General features: G+C 52.1%; 1 protein-coding gene across 3 annotated transcripts in view; it reads left to right on the top strand.

Annotated features, from left to right (window-relative positions):
• Nucleotides 1-17500, top strand: part of znf276 (zinc finger protein 276) — a 70116-nt gene that overhangs the window by 48822 nt on the left and 3794 nt on the right. For all 3 annotated transcript variants that reach the window (XM_079603404.1, XM_079603406.1, XM_079603405.1), the window contains exons 8-9: nt 14660-14735; nt 14832-14949. In XM_079603404.1, the coding sequence (XP_079459530.1) occupies nt 14660-14735; nt 14832-14949 (194 nt within the window). The remainder of the gene's footprint in view (nt 1-14659; nt 14736-14831; nt 14950-17500) is intronic.

A 17500-nucleotide genomic window follows, 5' to 3' on the forward strand; every position in this document is an offset into this window, starting at 1 on the left:
TCAGGTGCTGTAGTGAGAGATGAGGTCAGGTGATCGTGCGAGAGATGAGGTCAGGTGCTGTAGTGAGAGAGATGAGGTCAGGTGCTGTAGTGAGAGATGAGGTCAGGTGCTGTAGTGAGAGATGAGGTCAGGTGCTGTAGTGAGAGATGAGGTCAGGTGCTGTAGTTAGAGATGAGGTCAGGTGAGAGATGAGGTCAGGTGCTGTAGTGAGAGATGAGGTCAGGTGATCGTGCGAGAGATGAGGTCAGGTGATCGTGCGAGAGATGAGGTCAGGTGCTGTAGTGAGAGATGAGGTCAGGTGCTGTAGTGAGAGATGAGGTCAGGTGCTGTAGTGAGAGATGAGGTCAGGTGCTGTAGTGAGAGATGAGGTCAGGTGCTGTAGTGAGAGATGAGGTCAGGTGCTGTAGTGAGAGATGAGGTCAGGTGCTGTAGTGAGAGATGAGGTCAGGTGCTGTAGTGAGAGATGAGGTCAGGTGCTGTAGTGAGAGATGAGGTCAGGTGCTGTAGTGAGAGATGAGGTCAGGTGATCGTGCGAGAGATGAGGTCAGGTGCTGTAGTGAGAGATGAGGTCAGGTGCTGTAGTGAGAGAGATGAGGTCAGGTGCTGTAGTGAGAGATGAGGTCAGGTGCTGTAGTGAGAGATGAGGTCAGGTGCTGTAGTGAGAGATGAGGTCAGGTGCTGTAGTTAGAGATGAGGTCAGGTGAGAGATGAGGTCAGGTGCTGTAGTGAGAGATGAGGTCAGGTGCTGTAGTGAGAGATGAGGTCAGGTGCTGTAGTGAGAGATAAGGTCAGGTGCTGTAGTGAGAGATGAGGTCAGGTGCTGTAGTGAGAGATAAGGTCAGGTGCTGTAGTGAGAGATGAGGTCAGGTGCTGTAGTGAGAGATGAGGTCAGGTGCTGTAGTGAGAGATGAGGTCAGGTGCTGTAGTGAGAGATGAGGTCAGGTGCTGTAGTGAGAGATGAGGTCAGGTGCTGTAGTGAGAGATGAGGTCAGGTGCTGTAGTTAGAGATGAGGTCAGGTGCTGTAGTGAGAGATGAGGTCAGGTGCTGTAGTGAGAGATGAGGTCAGGTGCTGTAGTGAGAGATGAGGTCAGGTGCTGTAGTGAGAGATGAGGTCAGGTGCTGTAGTGAGAGATGAGGTCAGGTGCTGTAGTGAGAGATGAGGTCAGGTGCTGTAGTGAGAGATGAGGTCAGGTGCTGTAGTGAGAGATGAGGTCAGGTGCTGTAGTGAGAGATGAGGTCAGGTGCTGTAGTGAGAGATGAGGTCAGGTGCTGTAGTGAGAGATGAGGTCAGGTGATCGTGCGAGAGATGAGGTCAGGTGCTGTAGTGAGAGATGAGGTCAGGTGCTGTAGTGAGAGATGAGGTCAGGTGCTGTAGTGAGAGATGAGGTCAGGTGCTGTAGTGAGAGATGAGGTCAGGTGATCGTGCGAGAGATGAGGTCAGGTGCTGTAGTGAGAGATGAGGTCAGGTGCTGTAGTGAGAGATGAGGTCAGGTGCTGTAGTGAGAGATGAGGTCAGGTGCTGTAGTGAGAGATGAGGTCAGGTGCTGTAGTGAGAGATGAGGTCAGGTGAGAGATGAGGTCAGGTGCTGTAGTGAGAGATGAGGTCAGGTGCTGTAGTGAGAGATGAGGTCAGGTGCTGTAGAGAGAGATGAGGTCAGGTGCTGTAGTGAGAGATGAGGTCAGGTGCTGTAGTGAGAGATGAGGTCAGGTGCTGTAGTGAGAGATGAGGTCAGGTGCTGTAGTGAGAGATGAGGTCAGGTGCTGTAGTGAGAGATGAGGTCAGGTGATCGTGCGAGAGATGAGGTCAGGTGCTGTAGTGAGAGATGAGGTCAGGTGATCGTGCGAGAGATGAGGTCAGGTGCTGTAGTGAGAGATGAGGTCAGGTGCTGTAGTGAGAGATGAGGTCAGGTGCTGTAGTGAGAGATGAGGTCAGGTGCTGTAGTGAGAGATGAGGTCAGGTGAGAGATGAGGTCAGGTGCTGTAGTGAGAGATGAGGTCAGGTGAGAGATGAGGTCAGGTGAGAGATGAGGTCAGGTGCTGTAGTGAGAGATGAGGTCAGGTGAGAGATGAGGTCAGGTGAGAGATGAGGTCAGGTGAGAGATAAGGTCAGGTGCTGTAGTGAGAGATAAGGTCAGGTGCTGTAGTGAGAGATGAGGTCAGGTGCTGTAGTGAGAGATGAGGTCAGGTGCTGTAGTGAGAGATGAGGTCAGGTGCTGTAGAGAGAGATGAGGTCAGGTGCTGTAGTGAGAGATGAGGTCAGGTGCTGTAGTGAGAGATGAGGTCAGGTGCTGTAGTGAGAGATGAGGTCAGGTGCTGTAGTGAGAGATGAGGTCAGGTGCTGTAGTGAGAGATGAGGTCAGGTGCTGTAGTGAGAGATGAGGTCAGGTGCTGTAGAGAGAGATGAGGTCAGGTGCTGTAGTGAGAGATGAGGTCAGGTGCTGTAGTGAGAGATGAGGTCAGGTGCTGTAGTGAGAGATGAGGTCAGGTGAGAGATGAGGTCAGGTGCTGTAGTGAGAGATGAGGTCAGGTGATCGTGCGAGAGATGAGGTCAGGTGCTGTAGTGAGAGATGAGGTCAGGTGATCGTGCGAGAGATGAGGTCAGGTGCTGTAGTGAGAGATGAGGTCAGGTGCTGTAGAGAGAGATGAGGTCAGGTGCTGTAGTGAGAGATGAGGTCAGGTGCTGTAGTGAGAGAGATGAGGTCAGGTGATCGTGCGAGAGATGAGGTCAGGTGCTGTAGTGAGAGATGAGGTCAGGTGCTCGTGCGAGAGATGAGGTCAGGTGCTGTAGTGAGAGATGAGGTCAGGTGATCGTGCGAGAGATGAGGTCAGGTGCTGTAGTGAGAGATGAGGTCAGGTGCTGTAGAGAGAGATGAGGTCAGGTGCTGTAGTGAGAGATGAGGTCAGGTGCTGTAGTGAGAGATGAGGTCAGGTGCTGTAGTGAGAGATGAGGTCAGGTGCTGTAGTGAGAGATGAGGTCAGGTGATCGTGCGAGAGATGAGGTCAGGTGCTGTAGTGAGAGATGAGGTCAGGTGATCGTGCGAGAGATGAGGTCAGGTGCTGTAGTGAGAGATGAGGTCAGGTGCTGTAGTGAGAGATGAGGTCAGGTGCTGTAGTGAGAGATGAGGTCAGGTGATCTTGCGAGAGATGAGGTCAGGTGCTGTAGTGAGAGATGAGGTCAGGTGCTGTAGTGAGAGATGAGGTCAGGTGCTGTAGTGAGAGATGAGGTCAGGTGCTGTAGTGAGAGATGAGGTCAGGTGCTGTAGTGAGAGATGAGGTCAGGTGATCGTGCGAGAGATGAGGTCAGGTGCTGTAGTGAGAGATGAGGTCAGGTGCTGTAGTGAGAGATGAGGTCAGGTGCTGTAGTGAGAGATGAGGTCAGGTGATCGTGCGAGAGATAAGGTCAGGTGCTGTAGTGAGAGATGAGGTCAGGTGAGAGATGAGGTCAGGTGCTGTAGTGAGAGATGAGGTCAGGTGAGAGATGAGGTCAGGTGCTGTAGTGAGAGATGAGGTCAGGTGCTGTAGTGAGAGATGAGGTCAGGTGCTGTAGTGAGAGATGAGGTCAGGTGCTGTAGTGAGAGATGAGGTCAGGTGCTGTAGTGAGAGATGAGGTCAGGTGCTGTAGTGAGAGATGAGGTCAGGTGAGAGATGAGGTCAGGTGCTGTAGTGAGAGATGAGGTCAGGTGCTGTAGTGAGAGATGAGGTCAGGTGCTGTAGTGAGAGATGAGGTCAGGTGCTGTAGTGAGAGATGAGGTCAGGTGCTGTAGTGAGAGATGAGGTCAGGTGCTGTAGTGAGAGATGAGGTCAGGTGCTGTAGTGAGAGATGAGGTCAGGTGCTGTAGTGAGAGATGAGGTCAGGTGCTGTAGTGAGAGATGAGGTCAGGTGCTGTAGTTAGAGATGAGGTCAGGTGCTGTAGTGAGAGATGAGGTCAGGTGCTGTAGTGAGAGATGAGGTCAGGTGCTGTAGTGAGAGATGAGGTCAGGTGCTGTAGTGAGAGATGAGGTCAGGTGCTGTAGTGAGAGATGAGGTCAGGTGCTGTAGTGAGAGATGAGGTCAGGTGATCGTGCGAGAGATGAGGTCAGGTGCTGTAGTGAGAGATGAGGTCAGGTGATCGTGCGAGAGATGAGGTCAGGTGCTGTAGTGAGAGATGAGGTCAGGTGCTGTAGTGAGAGATGAGGTCAGGTGCTGTAGTGAGAGATGAGGTCAGGTGATCGTGCGAGAGATGAGGTCAGGTGCTGTAGTGAGAGATGAGGTCAGGTGATCGTGCGAGAGATGAGGTCAGGTGCTGTAGTGAGAGATGAGGTCAGGTGCTGTAGTGAGAGATGAGATCAGGTGCTGTAGTGAGAGATGAGGTCAGGTGCTGTAGTTAGAGATGAGGTCAGGTGCTGTAGTGAGAGATGAGGTCAGGTGCTGTAGTGAGAGATGAGGTCAGGTGCTGTAGTGAGAGATGAGGTCAGGTGCTGTAGTGAGAGATGAGGTCAGGTGCTGTAGTGAGAGATGAGGTCAGGTGATCGTGCGAGAGATGAGGTCAGGTGCTGTAGTGAGAGATGAGATCAGGTGCTGTAGTGAGAGATGAGGTCAGGTGCTGTAGTGAGAGATGAGGTCAGGTGCTGTAGTGAGAGATGAGGTCAGGTGCTGTAGTGAGAGATGAGGTCAGGTGCTGTAGTGAGAGATGAGGTCAGGTGCTGTAGTGAGAGATGAGGTCAGGTGCTGTAGTGAGAGATGAGGTCAGGTGCTGTAGTGAGAGATGAGGTCAGGTGCTGTAGCGAGAGATGAGGTCAGGTGCTGTAGTGAGAGATGAGGTCAGGTGATCGTGCGAGAGATGAGGTCAGGTGCTGTAGTGAGAGAGATGAGGTCAGGTGCTGTAGTGAGAGATGAGGTCAGGTGCTGTAGTGAGAGATGAGGTCAGGTGCTGTAGTGAGAGATGAGGTCAGGTGCTGTAGTTAGAGATGAGGTCAGGTGAGAGATGAGGTCAGGTGCTGTAGTGAGAGATGAGGTCAGGTGATCGTGCGAGAGATGAGGTCAGGTGATCGTGCGAGAGATGAGGTCAGGTGCTGTAGTGAGAGATGAGGTCAGGTGCTGTAGTGAGAGATGAGGTCAGGTGCTGTAGTGAGAGATGAGGTCAGGTGCTGTAGTGAGAGATGAGGTCAGGTGCTGTAGTGAGAGATGAGGTCAGGTGCTGTAGTGAGAGATGAGGTCAGGTGCTGTAGTGAGAGATGAGGTCAGGTGCTGTAGTGAGAGATGAGGTCAGGTGCTGTAGTGAGAGATGAGGTCAGGTGCTGTAGTGAGAGATGAGGTCAGGTGATCGTGCGAGAGATGAGGTCAGGTGCTGTAGTGAGAGATGAGGTCAGGTGCTGTAGTGAGAGAGATGAGGTCAGGTGCTGTAGTGAGAGATGAGGTCAGGTGCTGTAGTGAGAGATGAGGTCAGGTGCTGTAGTGAGAGATGAGGTCAGGTGCTGTAGTTAGAGATGAGGTCAGGTGAGAGATGAGGTCAGGTGCTGTAGTGAGAGATGAGGTCAGGTGCTGTAGTGAGAGATGAGGTCAGGTGCTGTAGTGAGAGATAAGGTCAGGTGCTGTAGTGAGAGATGAGGTCAGGTGCTGTAGTGAGAGATAAGGTCAGGTGCTGTAGTGAGAGATGAGGTCAGGTGCTGTAGTGAGAGATGAGGTCAGGTGCTGTAGTGAGAGATGAGGTCAGGTGCTGTAGTGAGAGATGAGGTCAGGTGCTGTAGTGAGAGATGAGGTCAGGTGCTGTAGTGAGAGATGAGGTCAGGTGCTGTAGTTAGAGATGAGGTCAGGTGCTGTAGTGAGAGATGAGGTCAGGTGCTGTAGTGAGAGATGAGGTCAGGTGCTGTAGTGAGAGATGAGGTCAGGTGCTGTAGTGAGAGATGAGGTCAGGTGCTGTAGTGAGAGATGAGGTCAGGTGCTGTAGTGAGAGATGATGTCAGGTGCTGTAGTGAGAGATGAGGTCAGGTGCTGTAGTGAGAGATGAGGTCAGGTGCTGTAGTGAGAGATGAGGTCAGGTGCTGTAGTGAGAGATGAGGTCAGGTGCTGTAGTGAGAGATGAGGTCAGGTGATCGTGCGAGAGATGAGGTCAGGTGCTGTAGTGAGAGATGAGGTCAGGTGCTGTAGTGAGAGATGAGGTCAGGTGCTGTAGTGAGAGATGAGGTCAGGTGCTGTAGTGAGAGATGAGGTCAGGTGATCGTGCGAGAGATGAGGTCAGGTGCTGTAGTGAGAGATGAGGTCAGGTGCTGTAGTGAGAGATGAGGTCAGGTGCTGTAGTGAGAGATGAGGTCAGGTGCTGTAGTGAGAGATGAGGTCAGGTGCTGTAGTGAGAGATGAGGTCAGGTGAGAGATGAGGTCAGGTGCTGTAGTGAGAGATGAGGTCAGGTGCTGTAGTGAGAGATGAGGTCAGGTGCTGTAGAGAGAGATGAGGTCAGGTGCTGTAGTGAGAGATGAGGTCAGGTGCTGTAGTGAGAGATGAGGTCAGGTGCTGTAGTGAGAGATGAGGTCAGGTGCTGTAGTGAGAGATGAGGTCAGGTGCTGTAGTGAGAGATGAGGTCAGGTGATCGTGCGAGAGATGAGGTCAGGTGCTGTAGTGAGAGATGAGGTCAGGTGATCGTGCGAGAGATGAGGTCAGGTGCTGTAGTGAGAGATGAGGTCAGGTGCTGTAGTGAGAGATGAGGTCAGGTGCTGTAGTGAGAGATGAGGTCAGGTGCTGTAGTGAGAGATGAGGTCAGGTGAGAGATGAGGTCAGGTGCTGTAGTGAGAGATGAGGTCAGGTGAGAGATGAGGTCAGGTGAGAGATGAGGTCAGGTGCTGTAGTGAGAGATGAGGTCAGGTGAGAGATGAGGTCAGGTGAGAGATGAGGTCAGGTGAGAGATAAGGTCAGGTGCTGTAGTGAGAGATAAGGTCAGGTGCTGTAGTGAGAGATGAGGTCAGGTGCTGTAGTGAGAGATGAGGTCAGGTGCTGTAGTGAGAGATGAGGTCAGGTGCTGTAGAGAGAGATGAGGTCAGGTGCTGTAGTGAGAGATGAGGTCAGGTGCTGTAGTGAGAGATGAGGTCAGGTGCTGTAGTGAGAGATGAGGTCAGGTGCTGTAGTGAGAGATGAGGTCAGGTGCTGTAGTGAGAGATGAGGTCAGGTGCTGTAGTGAGAGATGAGGTCAGGTGCTGTAGAGAGAGATGAGGTCAGGTGCTGTAGTGAGAGATGAGGTCAGGTGCTGTAGTGAGAGATGAGGTCAGGTGCTGTAGTGAGAGATGAGGTCAGGTGAGAGATGAGGTCAGGTGCTGTAGTGAGAGATGAGGTCAGGTGATCGTGCGAGAGATGAGGTCAGGTGCTGTAGTGAGAGATGAGGTCAGGTGATCGTGCGAGAGATGAGGTCAGGTGCTGTAGTGAGAGATGAGGTCAGGTGCTGTAGAGAGAGATGAGGTCAGGTGCTGTAGTGAGAGATGAGGTCAGGTGCTGTAGTGAGAGAGATGAGGTCAGGTGATCGTGCGAGAGATGAGGTCAGGTGCTGTAGTGAGAGATGAGGTCAGGTGCTCGTGCGAGAGATGAGGTCAGGTGCTGTAGTGAGAGATGAGGTCAGGTGATCGTGCGAGAGATGAGGTCAGGTGCTGTAGTGAGAGATGAGGTCAGGTGCTGTAGAGAGAGATGAGGTCAGGTGCTGTAGTGAGAGATGAGGTCAGGTGCTGTAGTGAGAGATGAGGTCAGGTGCTGTAGTGAGAGATGAGGTCAGGTGCTGTAGTGAGAGATGAGGTCAGGTGATCGTGCGAGAGATGAGGTCAGGTGCTGTAGTGAGAGATGAGGTCAGGTGATCGTGCGAGAGATGAGGTCAGGTGCTGTAGTGAGAGATGAGGTCAGGTGCTGTAGTGAGAGATGAGGTCAGGTGCTGTAGTGAGAGATGAGGTCAGGTGATCTTGCGAGAGATGAGGTCAGGTGCTGTAGTGAGAGATGAGGTCAGGTGCTGTAGTGAGAGATGAGGTCAGGTGCTGTAGTGAGAGATGAGGTCAGGTGCTGTAGTGAGAGATGAGGTCAGGTGCTGTAGTGAGAGATGAGGTCAGGTGCTGTAGTGAGAGATGAGGTCAGGTGATCGTGCGAGAGATGAGGTCAGGTGCTGTAGTGAGAGATGAGGTCAGGTGCTGTAGTGAGAGATGAGGTCAGGTGCTGTAGTGAGAGATGAGGTCAGGTGATCGTGCGAGAGATAAGGTCAGGTGCTGTAGTGAGAGATGAGGTCAGGTGAGAGATGAGGTCAGGTGCTGTAGTGAGAGATGAGGTCAGGTGAGAGATGAGGTCAGGTGCTGTAGTGAGAGATGAGGTCAGGTGCTGTAGTGAGAGATGAGGTCAGGTGCTGTAGTGAGAGATGAGGTCAGGTGCTGTAGTGAGAGATGAGGTCAGGTGCTGTAGTGAGAGATGAGGTCAGGTGCTGTAGTGAGAGATGAGGTCAGGTGCTGTAGTGAGAGATGAGGTCAGGTGCTGTAGTGAGAGATGAGGTCAGGTGATCGTGCGAGAGATGAGGTCAGGTGCTGTAGTGAGAGATGAGGTCAGGTGCTGTAGAGAGAGATGAGGTCAGGTGCTGTAGTGAGAGATGAGGTCAGGTGCTGTAGTGAGAGAGATGAGGTCAGGTGATCGTGCGAGAGATGAGGTCAGGTGCTGTAGTGAGAGATGAGGTCAGGTGCTCGTGCGAGAGATGAGGTCAGGTGCTGTAGTGAGAGATGAGGTCAGGTGATCGTGCGAGAGATGAGGTCAGGTGCTGTAGTGAGAGATGAGGTCAGGTGCTGTAGTGAGAGATGAGGTCAGGTGCTGTAGTGAGAGATGAGGTCAGGTGCTGTAGTGAGAGATGAGGTCAGGTGCTGTAGTGAGAGATGAGGTCAGGTGCTGTAGTGAGAGATGAGGTCAGGTGCTGTAGTGAGAGATGAGGTCAGGTGCTGTAGTGAGAGATGAGGTCAGGTGCTGTAGTTAGAGATAAGGTCAGGTGCTGTAGTGAGAGATGAGGTCAGGTGCTGTAGTGAGAGATGAGGTCAGGTGCTGTAGTGAGAGATGAGGTCAGGTGCTGTAGTGAGAGATGAGGTCAGGTATTGTAGTGAGAGACGAGGTCAGGTGCTGTAGAGAGAGATGAGGTCAGGTGCTGTAGAGAGAGATGAGGTCAGGTGCTGTAGTGAGAGATGAGGTCAGGTGCTGTAGTGAGAGATGAGGTCAGGTGCTGTAGTGAGAGATGAGGTCAGGTGCTGTAGTGAGAGATGAGGTCAGGTGCTGTAGTGAGAGACGAGGTCAGGTGCTGTAGAGAGAGATGAGGTCAGGTGCTGTAGAGAGAGATGAGGTCAGGTGCTGTAGTGAGAGATGAGGTCAGGTGCTGTAGTGAGAGATGAGGTCAGGTGCTGTAGTGAGAGATGAGGTCAGGTGCTGTAGAGAGAGATGAGGTCAGGTGCTGTAGTGAGAGATGAGGTCAGGTGCTGTAGAGAGAGATGAGGTCAGGTGCTGTAGAGAGAGATGAGGTCAGGTGCTGTAGTGAGAGATGAGGTCAGGTGCTGTAGTGAGAGATGAGGTCAGGTGCTGTAGTGAGAGATGAGGTCAGGTGCTGTAGAGAGAGATGAGGTCAGGTGCTGTAGTGAGAGATGAGGTCAGGTGCTGTAGAGAGAGATGAGGTCAGGTGCTGTAGAGAGAGATGAGGTCAGGTGCTGTAGTGAGAGATGAGATCAGGTGCTGTAGTGAGAGATGAGGTCAGGTGCTGTAGTGAGAGATGAGGTCAGGTGCTGTAGTGAGAGATGAGGTCAGGTGCTGTAGTGAGAGATGAGGTCAGGTGCTGTAGTGAGAGATGAGGTCAGGTGAGAGATGAGGTCAGGTGCTGTAGTGAGAGATGAGGTCAGGTGCTGTAGTGAGAGATGAGGTCAGGTGCTGTAGTGAGAGATGAGGTCAGGTGCTGTAGTGAGAGATGAGGTCAGGTGCTGTAGTGAGAGATGAGGTCAGGTGCTGTAGTGAGAGATGAGGTCAGGTGCTGTAGTGAGAGATGAGGTCAGGTGCTGTAGTGAGAGATGAGGTCAGGTGCTGTAGTGAGAGATGAGGTCAGGTGCTGTAGTGAGAGATGAGGTCAGGTGCTGTAGTGAGAGATGAGGTCAGGTGCTGTAGTGAGAGATGAGGTCAGGTGCTGTAGTTAGAGATGAGGTCAGGTGCTGTAGTGAGAGATGAGGTCAGGTGCTGTAGTGAGAGATGAGGTCAGGTGCTGTAGTGAGAGATGAGGTCAGGTGCTGTAGTGAGAGATGAGGTCAGGTGCTGTAGTGAGAGATGAGGTCAGGTGCTGTAGTGAGAGATGAGGTCAGGTGCTGTAGTGAGAGATGAGGTCAGGTGAGAGATGAGGTCAGGTGCTGTAGTGAGAGATGAGGTCAGGTGCTGTAGTGAGAGATGAGGTCAGGTGCTGTAGTGAGAGATGAGGTCAGGTGCTGTAGTGAGAGATGAGGTCAGGTGCTGTAGTGAGAGATGAGGTCAGGTGCTGTAGTGAGAGATGAGGTCAGGTGCTGTAGTGAGAGATGAGGTCAGGTGCTGTAGCGAGAGATGAGGTCAGGTGCTGTAGTGAGAGATGAGGTCAGGTGCTGTAGTGAGAGATGAGGTCAGGTGCTGTAGCGAGAGATGAGGTCAGGTGATCGTGCGAGAGATGAGGTCAGGTGCTGTAGTGAGAGATGAGGTCAGGTGCTGTAGTGAGAGATGAGGTCAGGTGCTGTAGTGAGAGATGAGGTCAGGTGCTGTAGTGAGAGATGAGGTCAGGTGCTGTAGTGAGAGATGAGGTCAGGTGCTGTAGTGAGAGATGAGGTCAGGTGCTGTAGTGAGAGATGAGGTCAGGTGATCGTGCGAGAGATGAGGTCAGGTGCTGTAGTGAGAGATGAGGTCAGGTGCTGTAGTGAGAGATGAGGTCAGGTGCTGTAGTGAGAGATGAGGTCAGGTGCTGTAGTGAGAGATGAGGTCAGGTGATCGTGCGAGAGATGAGGTCAGGTGCTGTAGTGAGAGATGAGGTCAGGTGCTGTAGTGAGAGATGAGGTCAGGTGCTGTAGTGAGAGATGAGGTCAGGTGATCGTGCGAGAGATGAGGTCAGGTGCTGTAGTGAGAGATGAGGTCAGGTGCTGTAGAGAGAGATGAGGTCAGGTGCTGTAGTGAGAGATGAGGTCAGGTGCTGTAGTGAGAGATGAGGTCAGGTGCTGTAGAGAGAGATGAGGTCAGGTGCTGTAGTGAGAGATGAGGTCAGGTGCTGTAGTGAGAGAGATGAGGTCAGGTGCTGTAGTGAGAGAGATGAGGTCAGGTGCTGTAGTGAGAGAGATGAGGTCAGGTGCTGTAGTGAGAGAGATGAGGTCAGGTGCTCGTGAGAGATGAGGTCAGGTGCTGTAGTGAGAGATGAGGTCAGGTGCTGTAGTGAGAGATGAGGTCAGGTGCTGTAGTGAGAGATGAGGTCAGGTGCTGTAGTGAGAGATGAGGTCAGGTGATCGTGCGAGAGATGAGGTCAGGTGCTGTAGTGAGAGATGAGGTCAGGTGCTGTAGTGAGAGATGAGGTCAGGTGCTGTAGTGAGAGAGATGAGGTCAGGTGCTGTAGTGAGAGATGAGGTCAGGTGCTGTAGTGAGAGATGAGGTCAGGTGCTGTAGTGAGAGATGAGGTCAGGTGCTGTAGTTAGAGATGAGGTCAGGTGAGAGATGAGGTCAGGTGCTGTAGTGAGAGATGAGGTCAGGTGCTGTAGTGAGAGATGAGGTCAGGTGCTGTAGTGAGAGATGAGGTCAGGTGCTGTAGTGAGAGATGAGGTCAGGTGCTGTAGTGAGAGATGAGATCAGGTGCTGTAGTGAGAGATGAGGTCAGGTGCTGTAGTTAGAGATGAGGTCAGGTGCTGTAGTGAGAGATGAGGTCAGGTGCTGTAGTGAGAGATGAGGTCAGGTGCTGTAGTGAGAGATGAGGTCAGGTGCTGTAGTGAGAGATAAGGTCAGGTGCTGTAGTGAGAGATGAGGTCAGGTGCTGTAGTGAGAGATAAGGTCAGGTGCTGTAGTGAGAGATGAGGTCAGGTGCTGTAGTGAGAGATGAGGTCAGGTGCTGTAGTGAGAGATAAGGTCAGGTGATCGTGCGAGAGATGAGGTCAGGTGCTGTAGTGAGAGATGAGGTCAGGTGCTGTAGTGAGAGATGAGGTCAGGTGCTGTAGTGAGAGATGAGGTCAGGTGCTGTAGTGAGAGATGAGGTCAGGTGCTGTAGTGAGAGATGAGGTCAGGTGAGAGATGAGGTCAGGTGCTGTAGAGAGAGATGAGGTCAGGTGCTGTAGTGAGAGATGAGGTCAGGTGCTGTAGTGAGAGATGAGGTCAGGTGCTGTAGTTAGAGATGAGGTCAGGTGCTGTAGTGAGAGATGAGGTCAGGTGCTGTAGTGAGAGAGATGAGGTCAGGTGCTGTAGTGAGAGATGAGGTCAGGTGCTGTAGTGAGAGATGAGGTCAGGTGCTGTAGTTAGAGATGAGGTCAGGTGCTGTAGTGAGAGATGAGGTCAGGTGCTGTAGTGAGAGAGATGAGGTCAGGTGCTGTAGTGAGAGATGAGGTCAGGTGCTGTAGTGAGAGATGAGGTCAGGTGCTGTAGTTAGAGATGAGGTCAGGTGCTGTAGTGAGAGATGAGGTCAGGTGCTGTAGTGAGAGAGATGAGGTCAGGTGCTGTAGTGAGAGATGAGGTCAGGTGCTGTAGTTAGAGATGAGGTCAGGTGCTGTAGTGAGAGATGAGGTCAGGTGCTGTAGTGAGAGAGATGAGGTCAGGTGCTGTAGTGAGAGATGAGGTCAGGTGCTGTAGTGAGAGATGAGGTCAGGTGCTGTAGTGAGAGATGAGGTCAGGTGCTGTAGTGAGAGAGATGAGGTCAGGTGCTGTAGTGAGAGATGAGGTCAGGTGCTGTAGTGAGAGATGAGGTCAGGTGAGAGATGAGGTCAGGTGCTGTAGTGAGAGATGAGGTCAGGTGCTGTAGAGAGAGATGAGGTCAGGTGCTGTAGTGAGAGATGAGGTCAGGTGCTGTAGTGAGAGAGATGAGGTCAGGTGCTGTAGTGAGAGATGAGGTCAGGTGCTGTAGTGAGAGATGAGGTCAGGTGCTGTAGTGAGAGATGAGGTCAGGTGCTGTAGTTAGAGATGAGGTCAGGTGCTGTAGTGAGAGATGAGGTCAGGTGCTGTAGTGAGAGATGAGGTCAGGTGCTGTAGTGAGAGATGAGGTCAGGTGCTGTAGTGAGAGATGAGGTCAGGTGCTGTAGTTAGAGATGAGGTCAGGTGCTGTAGTGAGAGATAAGGTCAGGTGCTGTAGTGAGAGATGAGGTCAGGTGCTGTAGTGAGAGATGAGGTCAGGTGCTGTAGTTAGAGATGAGGTCAGGTGCTGTAGTGAGAGATAAGGTCAGGTGCTGTAGAGAGAGATGAGGTCAGGTGCTGTAGTGAGAGATAAGGTCAGGTGCTGTAGTGAGAGATGAGGTCAGGTGCTGTAGTGAGAGATGAGGTCAGGTGCTGTAGTTAGAGATAAGGTCAGGTGCTGTAGTGAGAGATGAGGTCAGGTGCTGTAGTTAGAGATGAGGTCAGGTGCTGTAGTTAGAGATGAGGTCAGGTGCTGTAGTGAGAGATGAGGTCAGGTGCTGTAGTTAGAGATGAGGTCAGGTGCTGTAGTGAGAGATGAGGTCAGGTGCTGTAGTGAGAGATGAGGTCAGGTGCTGTAGTGAGAGATGAGGTCAGGTGCTGTAGTGAGAGATGAGGTCAGGTGCTGTAGTGAGAGATGAGGTCAGGTGCTGTAGTTAGAGATGAGGTCAGGTGCTGTAGTGAGAGATGAGGTCAGGTGCTGTAGTGAGAGAGATGAGGTCAGGTGCTGTAGTGAGAGATGAGGTCAGGTGCTGTAGTGAGAGATGAGGTCAGGTGCTGTAGTGAGAGATGAGGTCAGGTGCTGTAGTGAGAGATGAGGTCAGGTGCTGTAGTGAGAGATGAGGTCAGGTGCTGTAGTGAGAGATGAGGTCAGGTGCTGTAGTGAGAGAGATGAGGTCAGGTGCTGTAGTGAGAGATGAGGTCAGGTGCTGTAGTGAGAGAGATGAGGTCAGGTGCTGTAGTGAGAGATGAGGTCAGGTGCTGTAGTGAGAGATGAGGTCAGGTGCTGTAGTGAGAGATGAGGTCAGGTGAGAGATGAGGTCAGGTGCTGTAGTGAGAGATGAGGTCAGGTGCTGTAGAGAGAGATGAGGTCAGGTGCTGTAGTGAGAGATAAGGTCAGGTGCTGTAGTGAGAGATGAGGTCAGGTGCTGTAGTGAGAGATGAGGTCAGGTGCTGTAGTGAGAGATGAGGTCAGGTGATCGTGCGAGAGATGAGGTCAGGTGCTGTAGTGAGAGATGAGGTCAGGTGCTGTAGTGAGAGATGAGGTCAGGTGCTGTAGTGAGAGAGATGAGGTCAGGTGCTGTAGTGAGAGATGAGGTCAGGTGCTGTAGTGAGAGATGAGGTCAGGTGCTGTAGTGAGAGATGAGGTCAGGTGCTGTAGTGAGAGAGATGAGGTCAGGTGCTGTAGTGAGAGATGAGGTCAGGTGCTGTAGTGAGAGATGAGGTCAGGTGCTGTAGTGAGAGATGAGGTCAGGTGCTGTAGTGAGGAGAGGGTTGTGTAAAGTGCTTCTGTAGACTCATCTTCAGTGCTTGAACTTAAGCGTGTGTTTCCCTGCAGAGAGGAGCTGCCCACCATCTACAAGTGTCCTCATCAGGGCTGCACAGCGGTGTACCGAGGAGCCGACGGCATGAAGGTGCTAACGCTCTCCTGAAGCACATGCCCTCTGCTGCCACGAGCTCCACTCACTGTGTGTGTGTGTGTGTGTGTGTGTGTGTGTGTGTGACTGCAGAAACACATCAAGGAGCATCACGAGGAGGTGCGGGAGAGACCCTGTCCACATCCCGGCTGCAACAAGGTCTTCATGATCGACAGATATCTGCAGAGACACGTCAAGCTCATACACACAGGTGACGCCACCAAACTCTCACACACACAGGTGACGCCGCTGACAGGGTGTGTGTGAAGAGCTGAAGTGAGCCGTTGCTCACCGAATAATGCTCATTAACCCTCCTGTTGTGGTCAAACTCTTCTGTTGCAGGTCAAATAGGCCAACCTTCTTTTCCATGCAACTGCCAAAAATGCACATTTATGAAAAACACTAAATATTCCTGTAAAAACATGAACCTCTACTGTAGCTTGAGGGAGTATAACGATAAAATATGTGAGAAAGTGAATCATTCCCATCTATTTTCATTGGGTTAGGGGTCAATTTGACTCGCATATGTTCAAAATGAGCTTGTAGTGACTATTTGCACAGTGAGGTGAAAGAATGTATAAATAGTAACTAATGTTAACTATGTTTAATACGTTCTCGTGTATTTCACTCTTTGCCGTGTTGATTTCTGTCAGATTGTAGTAACTTTTCCTCTAAAGTAGTAACAAAACCAAGAGAACCACAGAAAATATGAATTACTGATTATGTTGTAGTCAATGTTTACCTTTTCCTGTTTATTTGCCAAATAATTTTGTCAGATAAACACCTCCACCAATGTTAGAACTCGTAACTGCAACAAAAACAGCGATCACAAAATAGATAAGGTTGCAAAATATATATTTATTACAAGTTTCTAGGGGAAAACAATGAAATCAAATAAACAAGACATTCACACGCTGATCAGTCCAGCCATGGGCACGAGGTAGACTGGACAAATGAGGATCTCCTGATGGTAGAGCTGTTCAAATCCACAAGCCGTTCCTGAGAAACACAATAACAAGAGAGACGTCCGTCAGAGATGATCCGACAGAACGGGGATCTCGCTTGAGAGACCAGTAGTTTACAACAGCTGCTCTGCCTTGTTTTTCCGCTGAGGAGCCGGGCTTGTGACTCGACCGTACAGCGGAGGTTCAGAAACCGTGGCGACGGGACGTACGTCTCCATTCCCTCCTTCGGGGAACGAGGGTCATAATACGTAACCGAGACGTTCCCCTTCAGACGGTCACTGAAGATACCACCAGTACACTGCTGCTGGCCCTTCCAGCGCTCCACTTGAGTCTCCTGGCCTGACTGCAGTGTTGGGGCGGAAGCTAAGAGCTCTAAGCAGAGAAGGTCCGTCCCTGCTGTTCCGCAAGACCCACTCAGTGTGACTTATTGGATAACGCTGGGAAAGCGTGCCCTGAAGGACGGGGACGCTGGGGAAACCACATCCCGGAGGGAGGCACTGTGACGGTTGCACATATGGACTAGCCGAGCAGGGTAGTGCAACATATGGCAGTCTCTGGGGTGGGGTGGGGTGGGGTGGGGGTGGGGGAGAACACCAGCAGAGACGACAGAGTCCGGGAAAGACACGGCCTCGTCCGCAGAGGAGCTGATCGTGGAGGAATACACACATGGGGTCGCCACAGGGGCCACCTAGCCTAACACAGGTTTCACAATGCATACAAGTGTTAGGCTTCAGACGCTCCTCAACATCTGATTGCCGCGGGGGTGACCTAGTGATCTACCTTCAACTGCATCGTGATGTGCGGCAATAGCGGCAACGTACACTTTGAGGTTGGAGGGAGACAGCCTTCGCTCCCACCTATCTTGCAGGATGGAAAGCACAACTGTGACCGGGCATCTTCAAGGGTCTTCCTGGTGGGAAGAACACCACTCAACGAACAGATCAACACATAGAGGCGCCTCGTAGAGCGGGCTCTAGCAAGAGTGATGGTGTCTACCACTGCTTGGGGTAGATCATCTAGAACCTCTGCGTCTCTTCCAGGGACCAGACATGGAGTTTCCAGAGGTCTGGACGCGGGTGCCATAGAGTGCCCCGTCCCTGAGAAAGCAAGTCCTCTCTCTGAGGAATGGGTCAGGGAGGGACTGCCGCGAGGAGCACCAGTTCTGGGAACCAGGCCCGGTTGGGCCAATACGTCGCCACTAACATGACCTGCTCCTCGTCCTTCCTGACTTTGCACAATGTTTGTCCGAGAAGGCTCACTGGGGGAAGCGCATACTTGCGAAGGCCCCGGGCCCAGCTGAGTGCCAGTGCATCTATGCCTAGGGTCCCCTTGGTCAGGGAATAGAACAACTGGCAATGGGACAAGTCTGGAGAAGCAAAAAGATCTACCTGTGCGGCTCCGAAGATGTCCCATATCAGCTTGACCGCCTGGGGATTGAGTCGCCACTCTCCCGGAGGCGAAGACTGCCGTGAGAGCTCGGCGGCGGCAGGTCAGGGATGTGAATGACATGAAGCGGCCTCAGATGCTTCTGACTCCAAAGGAGGAGATGGCGGGCGAGTTGACGTATGCGAGGGGAGCGTAGACCACCTTTGCCGGTTGATGTACGCAACGGTCGTAGTGCTGTCTGTACGGACCAGTACGTGCTTGCCTCGTAGAGGCGATTTGAGGCGGGCCAATGCCGTTGAGGCCCCGTCCACACCTGAAGCTGCATGCCTGTAGTAAGTGGCCCCCCAGCCAGGGGCAGAGGCATCCGTGAAGACCACAGAATGCCTGGACACTTGTTCTAGGGGAACTCCT

The sequence above is a fragment of the Phoxinus phoxinus genome, assembly GCF_949152265.1.
Source record: "Phoxinus phoxinus genome assembly, chromosome: 25".
NCBI classification, from domain to species: domain Eukaryota; kingdom Metazoa; phylum Chordata; class Actinopteri; order Cypriniformes; family Leuciscidae; genus Phoxinus; species Phoxinus phoxinus.